The following is a 13373-nucleotide window of genomic DNA, read 5'->3' on the forward strand; positions in this document are numbered from 1 at the left end:
GCTTTTGAACCTTTTTTGAAAAATATGAAGTACATAGGTTAGAAAGAAGGGAAGGGCCTTTCAGATTCAAACGCCGCAAAGGACTTGTGAATCTCGGAATTCTGTGTCTGTTTATCACCCCCCTTTGTATTGATTTAGCCAAAAGGAAAGCTGGGTTTTATCTGGAAGAGTTTTAACTCATTACTTGGGACTTATTCTCATTGTAGGATCCAGCAATCAGCCTGGGCTTTTAGCCAGTGTCCCTCAAACTAAAACCCAGCCTCCACCCAGCCAACCTCAACCCAAGCAGCCACAGGCTCCCGCAGCCCCACAGCAGACGCCTTCCACGCCGGCTCAGGGTTTGCCCACTCAGGCCCAGGCCACACCCCAGCACCAGCAGCAACTTTTCCTCAAGCAGCAGCAGCAGCAACAGCAGCCACAGCAGCAGCCACAGCAGCAGCAGCAACCACCGGCACCCCAGCAGCCAGTGGGCACATTTTACCAGCAGCAGCCACAGCAGGCGCAGGCGCAGCAGGTAAGACAGAGTCTAGCCCTTCTATAATTGCTTCTCCACTAGACATGGGCATTGACAGGTCGATCTAGACCCCCAGCCTAAGAAACTAATTTTTAAAGGTTCTTTTTTTTCCCTCGCACTATACAACTCTTTTATCATACAACAAAATATTAATTTATCAAATATCTTGTAGCATCTGTCTCTTACTTTATTTGTTTATTTACTCATTTGCTTATTTATTTATTTTGCCATCTGGGTTATCACTTGGACTCTATGCTCCCTGTGGACATTTTCCCCCCTTTCCTCTAGACTGAGGATGAGAGACAAGAGAGAAACAAAAGCTAAAAAGAAATGCTGAAGTGTCTCTCGATTGCTTGGCAAGCTCCCCCTGCAGACACTCCCTGTACATGTTGACCCAGGGCTTAAACCTAGGTCCTGGGGCCAGGCGGTGGCGTACCTGGTTAAGCACACACACTACAGTGCGCAAGGACCCGGGTTCAAGTCCCTGGTCCCCACCTGCAAGGGGAAAGCTTCACAAGTGGTGAAGCAGGGCTGCAGGTGTCTCTCTGTCTCTCTCCATCTCTATCTTCCCTTCCCCTCAATTTCTCTCTGTCTCTATCCAATAATAAATAAATAAAGTTTTTTTAAAAGAATTAAAAAATATTTTTTAAAAAATCACTTCTTTAAAAACAAAACAAAAAACCCCTAGGTCCTTGTTGTTTTCGCCGGGATGGCTTCACGGGTGGGTAACAGACGACGGGACTCATGGTTGAGCTGTATGCCGTATCTCTTTATTCATGCAGGACACAGCACAATCTAAGCCGAGCTAAGCTAAGCTAAACTAAACTAAAACGAACAATGTTGTCTTTATATATACTTCCCAAGTAGGGCATGAACAGGATGTGACATAGAGAGGGTGGAGAGAAAAGTGACTGGTGAAAATCAGAGTGTGACAAGGAGAGGGGGCAGAGCAAAAACATATCATGAACCAGTGGGGATTGAACCAATGCCCTGGAGGGAGGGTGGTGCTTGTTAACAGCGGTTATGTAAATAGAATGAAGTGGTTATGTAAATAGAATAGTGTTAAGCAGGGGGGATTTAACCAAATGAAACAGAAGAGGTTTTTAAAAGCATACCAACAGGTCCTCGTGCATGGTAACAGGTGTGTTCTGCTGAGCCACCTGCCAACCCCTGACTCTTCCTGACGTCTCATAATTTAGGTGGATTGGTTTAAATCAGGATCCAAACAAGGTGCACATGTTGTACTGATGTTTATTTGTATTCTATCTTTTTTCTTTTCATAGTCTTTTTTTCACCTTACTTTCCTATTGTGAACTTATTCATTTTATAGAGATTGTTGTATTACTTCTGCGGTACTTCTTCCTCTTTATTCCTAAATAGCCTAGTCCCCAGTGCAGGAGGCAACATAATGCAGTAGATGAAGCCTGACATTGTACTGTGCTAATGTGCTTATTGTTTTTTTATTTTTATTAGTGATTTAATATTGATTTACAAAATTATGAGATTACTGGAGTATGATTCCGAACCATTCCCGCCATCCGAGTTCTGTGTCCCCATTCCCTCCATTAGAAACTGCAGTAGTTCTCTCATGGCTGCTTGATTATCTTAAGCCCCGAGGTTCCTCTCACGAGTTGTCAGGTCAGACTACGACTTTCACCTGCCTCTGCCTTTGGCTCCAGCACACTGCACCTGTTTGTTACTGAGATGGTGACCTTTTGTGGAATATGGTTCTGAGTCAGGCTTTGATTTACCTTCTCATTTCTTGTACCTTTCTTCTGCTCAGTTTCAGGCCACCCAGCAGCCACCTATTGCTCCGTTTCCTGCAGTATCCCAAGGGAGCTCTCAACAACAGCTGATACAGAACTTCTACCACCAGCAGCAACAACAGCAGCAGCAGCAGCAGCAGCCACAGCTAGCCACAACCCTCCATCAACAACAGCTGCTAACTCAGCAGGCGGCCTTGCAGCAAAAAACCACTGTGGCAGCAGGACAGCCGCCCCAGGTGCAGCCAGCCACAGCCTCACAGCCACCTCCAGCCCAGGAGTCTGCGGTAAGGGTCAGTCAGGGCTCAGAGGAGTAGAGCAGGAGAGGCCCACAAGGCAAGAGTAGAGAAAGAATGCAGCGAAGCTGGAGCAGCTGGTGTGATGGCCTCCAAAGGAGAGCTAAGCTTGCCGAGTCCTCACTCTCCTGCTGAAAATACTTAATGTCTCTGTGATTTAGACAGGAACAGGATCAGGTATTCTATAGAAGGTAGATTTGTTTAAGAAAAAAAATCATTCTGAGCAGCTAATGAGGATGAATATTCTTTTTGCTTGCACTCTAAATTAAACTGAAAGAAAAAGCTAATCATTGTCCCTGTCAGAGCCAGAGTTAGCAGGTAAAAAGCTAGGTAAGAGCAGTGTTAATCCACTTTCCATTCTTTTTTTTCTTTTAATACATTAAAATGTTTTTTTTAAGATTTTATTTATTTATTCATGAAGAAGATAGGAGGAGAGAGAGAGAGAAAGAACCAGACATCACTCTGGTACATGTGCTGCCAGGGATCAAACTCAGGACCTCACACTTGAGAATCCAGTGCTTTATTCACCGCCACCTCCCAGGCCACCCCATTTTCCATTCTTCAAAGGGCATCATTGTGTTCTCTGAAAGTTCATGTGGGCCCCCACTTTTACCTTCATCCTAATAATGTTGTGTTTATTCTTTGTCTTGATGACAATGCTAGTCATCTTATTTAAGTCTACCAATCCTCAAGGGCCAGCTTGGCTGGCACCATTTGTGACGGCCTAATCCCTGTAGGCAACAGGATCATATGGTTTGAATATATTATCATTTTAGGAAATGGGCATGTCTACTTCTATATTGTGACTGAGTACAGCGTCAGAACTTCAGCATTCTTTTCTGATTGACCTTTGCTGCTTCAGCATCTTCAAGCACCTTGTGCTTTGACCTACTAAGCACCTTTAATCTGTTCTCACATTTCTCTGAGTGTAATGACAGGAAATTTTACTGTAATAGAAAAAGTATTTTATATATATCCATTCAAAAGAATACCACAGCTACTCTTTTGTTCTAAGAAAGTCCAACTGCAAGATGAACATAGGGAAAATAAGTAACTATCTTACTGAGTATTGATTTCTAATAGAGTTTTGTCTCCCATTCTAAGCCTACACCCCTTCAGAAAGAAACAGTGCCATAAATAGATTGCCTTCTTTAAGTCTCAACTAAGTTCAGTGTCTTTACACCTTTGTTTTTGAAACAACTCAGACTTCCTGCCAGTGTTTGGTAAACAGCAACTCTGTATTTTTAACAAGAGATAAAGTTCTTTGCTAGTGGCAGAAGTTTCAAAATATTGTATAACATGGCTAAATGAGATGTTATTATATAGTTCAGTTCATTCCTTTAATAGAATTGGAAAGGACCATGCTAGAAAGAGATTACTTCACAGAGGAGATAGCATCATGGTTATGCAAAGAGGCTTTCATGCCTGAGGCTTTGAAGTCCCAGGTTTAATCCCCCCCTCCCCCCCACAACATAAGCCACTCTGATGGTGGGAATTGTATGGAATTCTATCCCTCTTATCTCACAGTCTTGTTGATCATTATTAAATCACTAGTTTAAAGAAAAAATATATATATTCCTGGGCTAGGGGTCTAGGTGGTGGCATTCCCTGTTGAGTACACATGTTATCATGCTCAATGACCCTGATTCAAGCCCCTGGTCCCTACCTGCAAGGGGGAAGCTTCACAAGTGGTAAAGCAGGTGTCTTCCTGCCTCTCTTCCTCTCTGTCTTCCACTCCTCTCTCAATTTCTCTGTCCTATTAAAAAAAAAAAAAAATCCTAGGCTAGTCAAATAATTGAAATTTTAACTTTCCGTGTTTTTTCACTCTGACGTCTATCAGTCAACAAGCTTGCTTTTCCTAACCCCTCTTCCCCTCCCCTTCTTTCCTTCCTTCTCTCTCTTTCTCTCTCTTAATTACTGAGGGATATCTCTCATTCGTTCACTTGGTGAAAAGCTGTCCTTTGGAGGCACATTGAAAGGGTTCTTATGTATCCTCCAAGACAACAAACAAACAAAAAGGTAATTTAGAATCCATTTTAAATCCTTAAAGTTTGAAATAAATTCAGCAGTCTTATGCTCTTGCTTGAATTGTACATGGTTACCCTGTATGTTGTTTCTGATGAAGATGGAAATTTACTACCTATAAGTACCAAATATATATCATGTCAGTGATAAATAATATCATGTTGGTGTCAATCACAGAATTGCAGTTCAGATTGTCAGTGGCTAGTTTTTCTTTGTCTTTTCTCAGTATTATTGATGCACTCAGCCATTTGAGTTCCATGTTAGTTCTCATGTGGCTTTTTGTTTGTTTGTTTTGTTAAGCTTATCTATTTGTTTTCTTTCTCCACCCTCCCTTTCTTTTGGGGGACACTCCTCATCTCTCTTTCTAGCAGATTCAAGCCCCAGTAAGACAACAGCCAAAGGTCCAGTCAACCCCACCCCCAGCCGTCCAAGGACAGAAAGTCGGATCTCTCACTCCTCCTTCATCCCCTAAGACCCAGCGTGCTGGGCACAGGCGAATTCTCAGTGACGTGACTCACAGTGCAGTCTTTGGGGTTCCTGCCAGCAAATCTACCCAGCTGCTCCAGGCAGCTGCAGCTGAGGCCAGTCTCAATAAGTCTAAGTATGTGGTGCTTCCCCTTTATCTTCCTAATTTTGTGGGTCAGGGCTGCCATGGGCCATTGTGTGTGACTCTTTGCATGTGTTTTTAGCTGTGTGCAGATATATATGTAATAGCATGCATCTGTATTTAATAAGAAAGTAGGTTTACCTGTAATACACAAACTGTACTACCTTTAAGAAATAATGTCTTCATTGACTCACTGTTTCCTGTCTCTCTATTCATTGCATGCTGATAATCTTTCCTTAGCTTCTTTTTACTTGTGAGAGGATTTCTAAGCTCACTAGTTGATGGACAACCCCTCCCCCCCCCTTTTTTTTTTATCACATTAGTAGACTTGTCAGCCTCCATCTTCATGAGTCCTTTTGTCCATGCTCTCTCTCTCTCTAAGCTGCCACTGCCTTGATCCACCGAGAAAACACTTACTGGTCAAGATGCATGCTAGAACTTATATTTCCTTTAGTCCTTCTTCTGGTATCAGATATAATTTTGCATGAACCTCTTTTGAGCTTTGTCATATTGAATTATTAATTGTTTGTATAGCTGACCTAGCCCATGAATTCCTTTAAGACAAGTGCCTTGTCTATAGCCTTTGTTAATCCAGTGACTGACTCTGTGCCTGACATAATAGATGGCAGTAGTAATTTTTAAAGTAAATATTTTTTTCGATTCTCAACTTTCTTGGAGCCATGCACTCTAAAGTTAAAAATCTGTATGTTATTATCTAAATGGCAAAGGGCATCAAGAGAAGCTTTAGAAGTAAATAATACCTAGAAATAACAAGATAATGGTAACTGTATTTCTCTCTAATTTGATGGTGACCAATGATGATGGACTTAAAGTCTATGAACATCGAGCCACAACAGGCAAGAGGCAGTCTGATAAGGCACTAGCTATTCTGGATGTTACAGTGATCACCAGACTATACACAAGCTTAAAAATAGGTTACTCTGGGATCTAAATTGACGAGACTCACAGTTGAGACTGAGAAATCTAATCAAGAAGTTTGAGAAGTAATAGTAGGAGGGCCCAGCAGCGGCACACCCAGTTGAGCACACATATTAACATGCAGAAGGACCCAGATTTGAGTCCTCACTCTCCACCTGTAAGAAGGAGGCTTCACGAGCAGTGAAACAGGTCTGCAGGTGTTTCTTTTTCTCTCTTCCTCTATATCTCCCACTCATCTCCTCAATTTCTCTCTGTCCTATCAAATAAAATAGAAAGAAGAAGAAGAAGGGGGAAAAATAAAAAACAGGAAAGAAAATGCCCATCAGGAGTGGTGGATTTGTAGTGCCAGCACTGAGCCCCAGCAATAACCCTGGTGGCAATAAAATAAAATAAAATAAAATAAAAATTTTAAGGGAAGTAACAACAAGTGGTGTGTCAGGAAGGAATGGAAGACATTTGTTTCAAGTACTAGAAACAGGGTTTATGTAAGCTGTTCATTTGTTCTGGAAAGTGCTTTTAGAAAACACTGTGGAAAATAATGAATTTACTCAAAAAAGAGTTTGACCTTGGAACAACGAGAAACTGGGTTGACCCTTTTCAACTATTATATGTATTTTATTTCGTGGGGGTGGGAATCTACCTAGGTCTGCAACCACCACTCCATCTGGCTCCCCTCGGACTTCCCAGCAAAATGTTTATAATCCAGCAGAAGGGTCTACTTGGAACCCTTTCGATGATGACAATTTCTCCAAACTCACAGCTGAAGAACTATTAAACAAGGATTTTGCCAAGCTGGGGGATGGTGAGTAATGAATGTCTTTTTGTGATTTTTGAACTCCAGAAGGTTATGAATGTGAAAATGTCTTAGATTTACATTTCTGCTCAAAAACTTAATTTACAAGTATGCCTTCAAATCAATAAATACTTCTATTTATTGATACTTTTATTTATTGAGTACTTTAGTTTCTTCATCCATAGGAAATCTTGATCTCTTGTTAGTAGTGGCAAAGAAAGAGGGAAAGCTAATAATGATTTTTTTTAAATGTAGATGATAGTGCCAAGCATGGCCTCTCTGTAGAGAAGTGGCATAGCTTCCTTGTCCTATGTATGTTTACTATTCCAGAAAGCTCTAAGTGAATGGTCAAGGAAGTGGTGCAGTGGACAAAGCATTGGGCTCTCAAGCATGAGGTCCCAAGTTCAATCCCCAGCAGCACATGTACCAGAGTGATGTCTGGCTCTTTCTCTCTTTCCTCCTATCTTTCTTGTTAATAAAGAAATAAAATTTTTGAAAATAAATAGAAGGGCCAGGTGGTGGCACACCTGGTTAAGTGTTCACATTACACATTGTGCAAGGACCTAGGTTCAAGCCCCTGATCCCCACCTGCAGAGGGAAAGCTTCATGAGTGGTGAAGCAGGGCTGCAGGTGTCTGTCTCTCCTTCTCTATCTCCCCCTGCCCTCTCAATTTCTGTCTCTATCCAATAATAAATAAGTGGACATTTAAAATGAATAAATGAATGAATGAATAAATAAATAAATAAATAAATAAATAAATAAATAAATAAATAAATAGAAATAGAAAGTTACCAGTGTTTGCTCATGTGAGTGTGCCTTCCGGTGGACAATGTATCTTTCCCACAGTGATCAGAAGTGTGCATTACTGTTCACTAATCACAGAGAAAAGATAAAATAAATAGAAAGTACCATTTCTGCCCTCGGATCCACAGTCTAACATGGAAGGTTGGACATACACATACACTTTGGAAAATAATAGCACATATGGGGAAATTCTGCAATATGATATGAATTACAAAGAGCACTTCAGTGTAGACAGAAGCCCAGGGTAACGGAATGAGCAGAACCAAGTGAATTTTGTGAACTTTGACTAAACATTTTAGCTGTGACTGTTATTTTGTAGATTTCAAAATTCTTTATTACTTTCTTGCCTCTAATCAAATGAGAGAGCAAAGGATTTAACTCTCTCCCACAACTGATTGTCAGATTGCTTCATTACAATGTATGTTGGTTATGGTTTTAGACTGTAAATAGCAATACTTTCAGAGACTACTGAAAATGATTTTTGGGGGGGGGGCTGGGTGGTGGCACACCATGTTAAGCACACATAGTAAGAAGCTTAAGAACTATGCAAGGATCCTTGTTCGAGCTCCTGGCTCCCCACCTGCAGGGGGTTCACTTCATGAGCAGTGAAGCGGGTCTGCAGGTGTCTATCTTTCCTTTTCCCTCTCTATCTTCCCCTCCTCTCTGTTGCTCTCTGTTCTATCCAAAAAAAAAAAAAAATAGAAAAAAATGGACACAGGAACAGTGGATTTGTAGTACAGGCACCAAGCCCCAGTGATAACCTTGGAGGCAATACATAAATAAATAAATAAATATCTTTGCATTTAATTAAACTGCCCCCTAAATTTAAAATTCTTGGGTATCTGTCTCTAATAACTCCTTGTCTTTTTCTCGCTCACCTGTGGGCTTTCATGTTAAGCTTGTGATCTGTACCACTCTCTTCTAGCATCTCACTAATATTATCACTACCACTCCCTGCCTCCTGTTTGGAACATGGAAAGCATCACCAAAGATGTTCAAATTATATAAAAAGAAATAGATGCAGACTGAGGGCTGGAGACTCTGCGCGGACTGATAGAGTTGAGCTGTACTGTTTTAGCTCTGGAATCTCTTTCCTTGACTTTATTTCAATCTCTTTAATTATAAAATACTCGTAACGTAAACACTACCACCTGAACCATTCTTAAGTGTGCAGTGTAATAGTGTTAACAACATTGTGCAACTCATCTCCAGGACTCTTCCCCTTGCAAAACTGATTTTTTTTCTTTTTTAATTTTTAAAACTTTCTTTTCTCAGCTGTTCTTTCAGTTTTATTACAGTGACTAGACAATGCTCTCCAAATAGCTGAGGCATCAATGTGATATAATAAAAGAACTCAAGTCTAGCAGTCAGTGCCAAAGGTGCCCTTTGCCTCCAACATGTGTGTATGCACCATGGGGTTCTGCTGGAATGGACTGAGTGGTGTCTTGTCCCTCCAGGTAAACATCCTGAGAAGCTTGGAGGTTCAGCTGAGAGTTTGATCCCTGGCTTTCAACCTACCCAAGGTGATGCTTTCGCCACTTCTTCATTTTCTTCTGGAACCGGTTCGTATGCTAAGCACCTAAAACGCAAGACCTCGTGACTGCTGACCTTCACACTATTTCCATCTCACAGATAACTCTACCATGATAATAAGCCCTAAATCCTGGTGGTGACTTACATTTTCCTTTATTCAACAGATTCCAATAGGAGACAGGCAGATAGCTGACCTGATAGTACACACACTTTACCGTGCTTAATGACCCAAATTTGAGCCCTCAACCACCACATGGGAACACCTACACAGGAAGCTTTAAGAGCAGTGGAGTAGTGTCTTTAGCCTATAAATAAAGAAAAAAAAAAAAGAAAAGAATACGGGGGCTGGGCAGTAGCTTAGCGGGTTAAATGCACATGGCACAAAGTGCAAGGACTGGTGCAAGGATCCTGGTTCGAGCCCCTAGCCCCCCACCTGCGGGGGGGGGTTACTTCATAAGCGGTAAAGCAGGTCTGCAGGTGTCTATCTTTCTCTCCCCTTCTCCGTTTCCCCATCTCTCTTGATTTCTCTCTGTCCTACCCAACAACAACAACAACATTGGCAACAATGGCAATATTGACAAGGCCAACAACAAAATGGGGGGGGGGGTGGCCTCCAGGAGCAGTGTATTCATGGTACAGGCACCGAGCCCCAGCAATAACCCTGGAGGCAGAAAAAATAAATAAATAAGAATCCACCAGGAACAGTGGAATCATATAGACTCAAGATCTCCACAATATAAAAAATATCAGAAGGGGGCCAAGTGGTGGTACACACAGTTAAGCACACATAATATGAAGCGCAAGGACCAGTGCAAGGATCTGAGTTCAAGCCCCCACTCCCTACCTGTACAGGAAAGCTTCATGAGCAGGTCTTTAGGTGTCTACCTTTTCTCGCTCTCTCTCTCACTCTCTCTCTTTCTCTCCCTCTTTCTCTCAATTTATCTCCATCATATCCAATAAAATGGAAAAAGATGGCCACCAGGAGCAGTGGATTTGTAGTGCAGGGACCAAGCCCCAGCAATAGCCCTGGAAATTTAAAAAAAAAAAAAAAAAAGGAATAATAGAGGAAAAAATTTCAATTATTGATACTTTGAATTAAAATGACATAACAAGCTGTTAGTAATACATAGAATATGTTCTCTATAGCCCATGGATATTTTTAAAGAATTATTTAATTATTTATGAGAAAGAGAGATAGGAAACTAGAGCATCACTCTGGCATGTATTTTGCCAGGGATAGAATTCACAACCTCAGGGAGCAGGGCCGTAGCACGGCAGGTTAAGCGCACATGGTGCAAAGCACAAGGACCAGCCTAAGGATGCCAGTTCGAGGCCCCGGCTCCCCCTCCCCACCTGCAAGGGGAGTCACTTCACAAGCGGTGAAGCAGGTCTGCAGGTATCTTATCTTTCTCTCTCCCTGTCTTCCCCTTCTCTCTCCATTTCTCTCTGTCCTATCCAACAACATCAGTAACAACAACAATAATAACTACAGCAACAATAAAAAACAATAAGGGCAACAAAAGGGAAAATAAATATATATATATATAAAGAGTTCACAACCTCATGCTTGAAAGTCCAATGATTTGTCTACTGCACTATTTCCCTGGGCTGCATGGACAATTACTTGTTTTGTTTTTGTTGCTGGGTCTTCACCCCTCTGGACCAACATTTTCAGACAGAATGAGGTTGAGTGGGGGGGTGGGAGAGAAAGATTCAACAGTGCCAGTGAATTCCTGAAGTACCATGTGGTGTAATAGGGGTTCTAACCTGAGTGTGCACATAGCAAAGCACCTTCTGGGTGAGCTCTGTTGCCCACCCCTCCCTGAGCATGTTTTTCAGAAAATAGTACTTTTTAAAAAAATTTCTATTGCCATTATTCACTTGATAGAGACAGCCAGAAATTGAGAGAAAGGGGGTGATAGAAAAAGACACAGCTGCAGTACTGCTTCACCACTCATGAAGCTTTCCTTCTGCAGGTGAGGACTAAGGACTTGAACCCAGGTCCTTGCACATTGTAACATGTGTGCTCAACCAGATGTGCCACCACCTGGCCCCAGAAAACATTTCTAAATTTAGAAAACAACACTCTCATAGTTGTGTAGGTTTTTTGGAACAAATGTTTAGGAATTATAGGAATTAAAGCTGTGTTTGTTTATGTGTGTGTGTGTTTATGGGGAAAGGTATCTTTTTAAATGAGACTTTAAAATAATAGAGAAAGTAAAAGCTATTGTACTTTCCCCATTATTAAAAAATTAGATGTATGTATTATATTAAAGTATTTATAGAAAATAAATATTTATAGAGAAGCATAAAAGTATATATAGAGAAGAAATGTAAAATCCTCATGGTCTTTGCCACTGAGAAATAGCAAAGTCATTTACCGTTTTTAGGGTCACAGATATCTTTGTGAATTTAATAAAAGTTATAGATCTTTCTCCTCACCAAAATACATGACAACAATTTGACATTTAATGTTTTGGCATCAGTTGTGTATCTTTATATAACTCTAACTATTTTAAGCTTGATTTTTTTTTTCACTTAATATACCTGGCACATCTACCCCACATCATTAACCTTATATATTCTCTCATCCCAATTTCTTTAGGTGTGTGAATTAGTGGTTTCCCTAGCTCCATCAATTTATTTCTGATTAGAACTTTGCCTGACATTTCATAATATTTAATATTTTCCCTTTATGGGTATTTTTAAATTGCAGTTTTTATTTCTCCTTTATCCAGGAGTTAGGACATGTTTTAATTACATTATGATAATATGACATATACAGTTTTTTGCTTTACGATATTATGGAGGGACTTCTTGTGACCCTGCTTCTTATTCATTTTATAAATGTCCTGTGGGGGTGGGCTGGTAAATGTCCTGTGGGAATTAGTAGTTTTCCATGTCAGTATATATCAATATAAAATGTGATTGTTTTAGTCATCTTTATGGGGTGGGTGGTTAATGGTTTACAGTGAAAATGATGCATGGGTATAATTTCTCATCTCCCCTAAAAATTCTCTGGAGAACACTCTCATCCACATGTAGATTCTTTTCCATCATCATGCAACAGGACCCCAATACTCTTTTCACCTCCAGCTTCCCTTCCTTTCCCAGAGTTCTTTGATTTGGTAGAATTCACCCCACCCAGTACAAGTTTCACTTTGTGTTTTTCCTCTCTGTCCTTATTTCTTAAGTTCCACCTATCAGTGAGATCATTCAGTATTTGTCCTTCTCTTTTTGGCTTATCTCAACATGATGCTTTGAGGTTCCATCCAAGATGAGGCAAAGGAAATGACTTCATCATTTTAAATAGCTAAGTAGTATTCTGTCATGTATATGTACCAACTCATTTGTGATTGGGCGGACATCTAGATTGCTTCCAAGTTTGGGGTATGGTGAGTTGTGCATTGATCTCTTTTGTTAGGTGTTTTGTTTGCTTTGGGTAAATCCTCTGCAGAGAAAGTGCTGGGTCACAGGATAGGTTCATTTTTAGTATTCTGAGAAATGTCCAGTCTGTAAGACATGATTTTTATAACTGCCTACTGCATTTGACATCCTACTGTATTTGACATCTGATGATGATTAATGTTGTTGCTAATCTTTAATCCAAAAAATAGTCTTGAAGATAAATTTTTGCTCAGATGATCTCTAGGGGCTTTGCTAAATAAAAGATACAATGTTTGGGGACTGAGAGATGGCTCACCCAGTCCAGCACACACTGTGCTGTATGTGAGGAGCCTGGTTCAAACCCGTAACTTCCTATCAAGGAGCATCATGCAAAGGAGAAGCTTCACAAGTGGTAGAGCAGTCCTGTGGTATCTTTCCTTCTGTCTCTCACTGTGTGTGTATGTGTGTGTGTGTGTGTGTGTGTGCGTGTGTGTGTTTGCTTAAAGTTGTGGAATCATGTAAGCAAGAAGCTCCAGCATAACCTTGATTGAAAAAGAATAAGACAGTATTTTGAGCCTTTTGCTACATCTTCCAGTTGTCTACTAAGAGAGCTTTGTAAATTTTATCTCAATCAAGGGTGCATGAGAATATTTCCTCTCATCCCAATCCAACCTAACTCTGAGGCCAAAAACAGAGGACAACAAGTTTGTTT

General features: G+C 40.7%; 1 protein-coding gene across 14 annotated transcripts in view; it reads left to right on the forward strand.

Annotated features, from left to right (window-relative positions):
- AAK1 (AP2 associated kinase 1) overlaps positions 1 to 13373 on the forward strand; it is a 232979-nt gene that overhangs the window by 184777 nt on the left and 34829 nt on the right. For 11 of the 14 annotated variants that reach the window (XM_060187139.1, XM_060187138.1, XM_060187143.1 and 8 more), the window contains 5 exons: positions 207 to 514; positions 2298 to 2564; positions 4967 to 5199; positions 6789 to 6946; positions 9199 to 9303. In XM_060187139.1, coding sequence (XP_060043122.1) covers positions 207 to 514; positions 2298 to 2564; positions 4967 to 5199; positions 6789 to 6946; positions 9199 to 9303 — 1071 coding nt within the window. The remainder of the gene's footprint in view (positions 1 to 206; positions 515 to 2297; positions 2565 to 4966; positions 5200 to 6788; positions 6947 to 9198; positions 9304 to 13373) is intronic. The other 3 variants (XM_060187140.1, XM_060187150.1, XM_016187333.2) reach the window with 1 other exon arrangement.

Source organism: Erinaceus europaeus, chromosome 3 (assembly GCF_950295315.1).
Source record: "Erinaceus europaeus chromosome 3, mEriEur2.1, whole genome shotgun sequence".
NCBI classification, from domain to species: Eukaryota; Metazoa; Chordata; class Mammalia; order Eulipotyphla; family Erinaceidae; genus Erinaceus; species Erinaceus europaeus.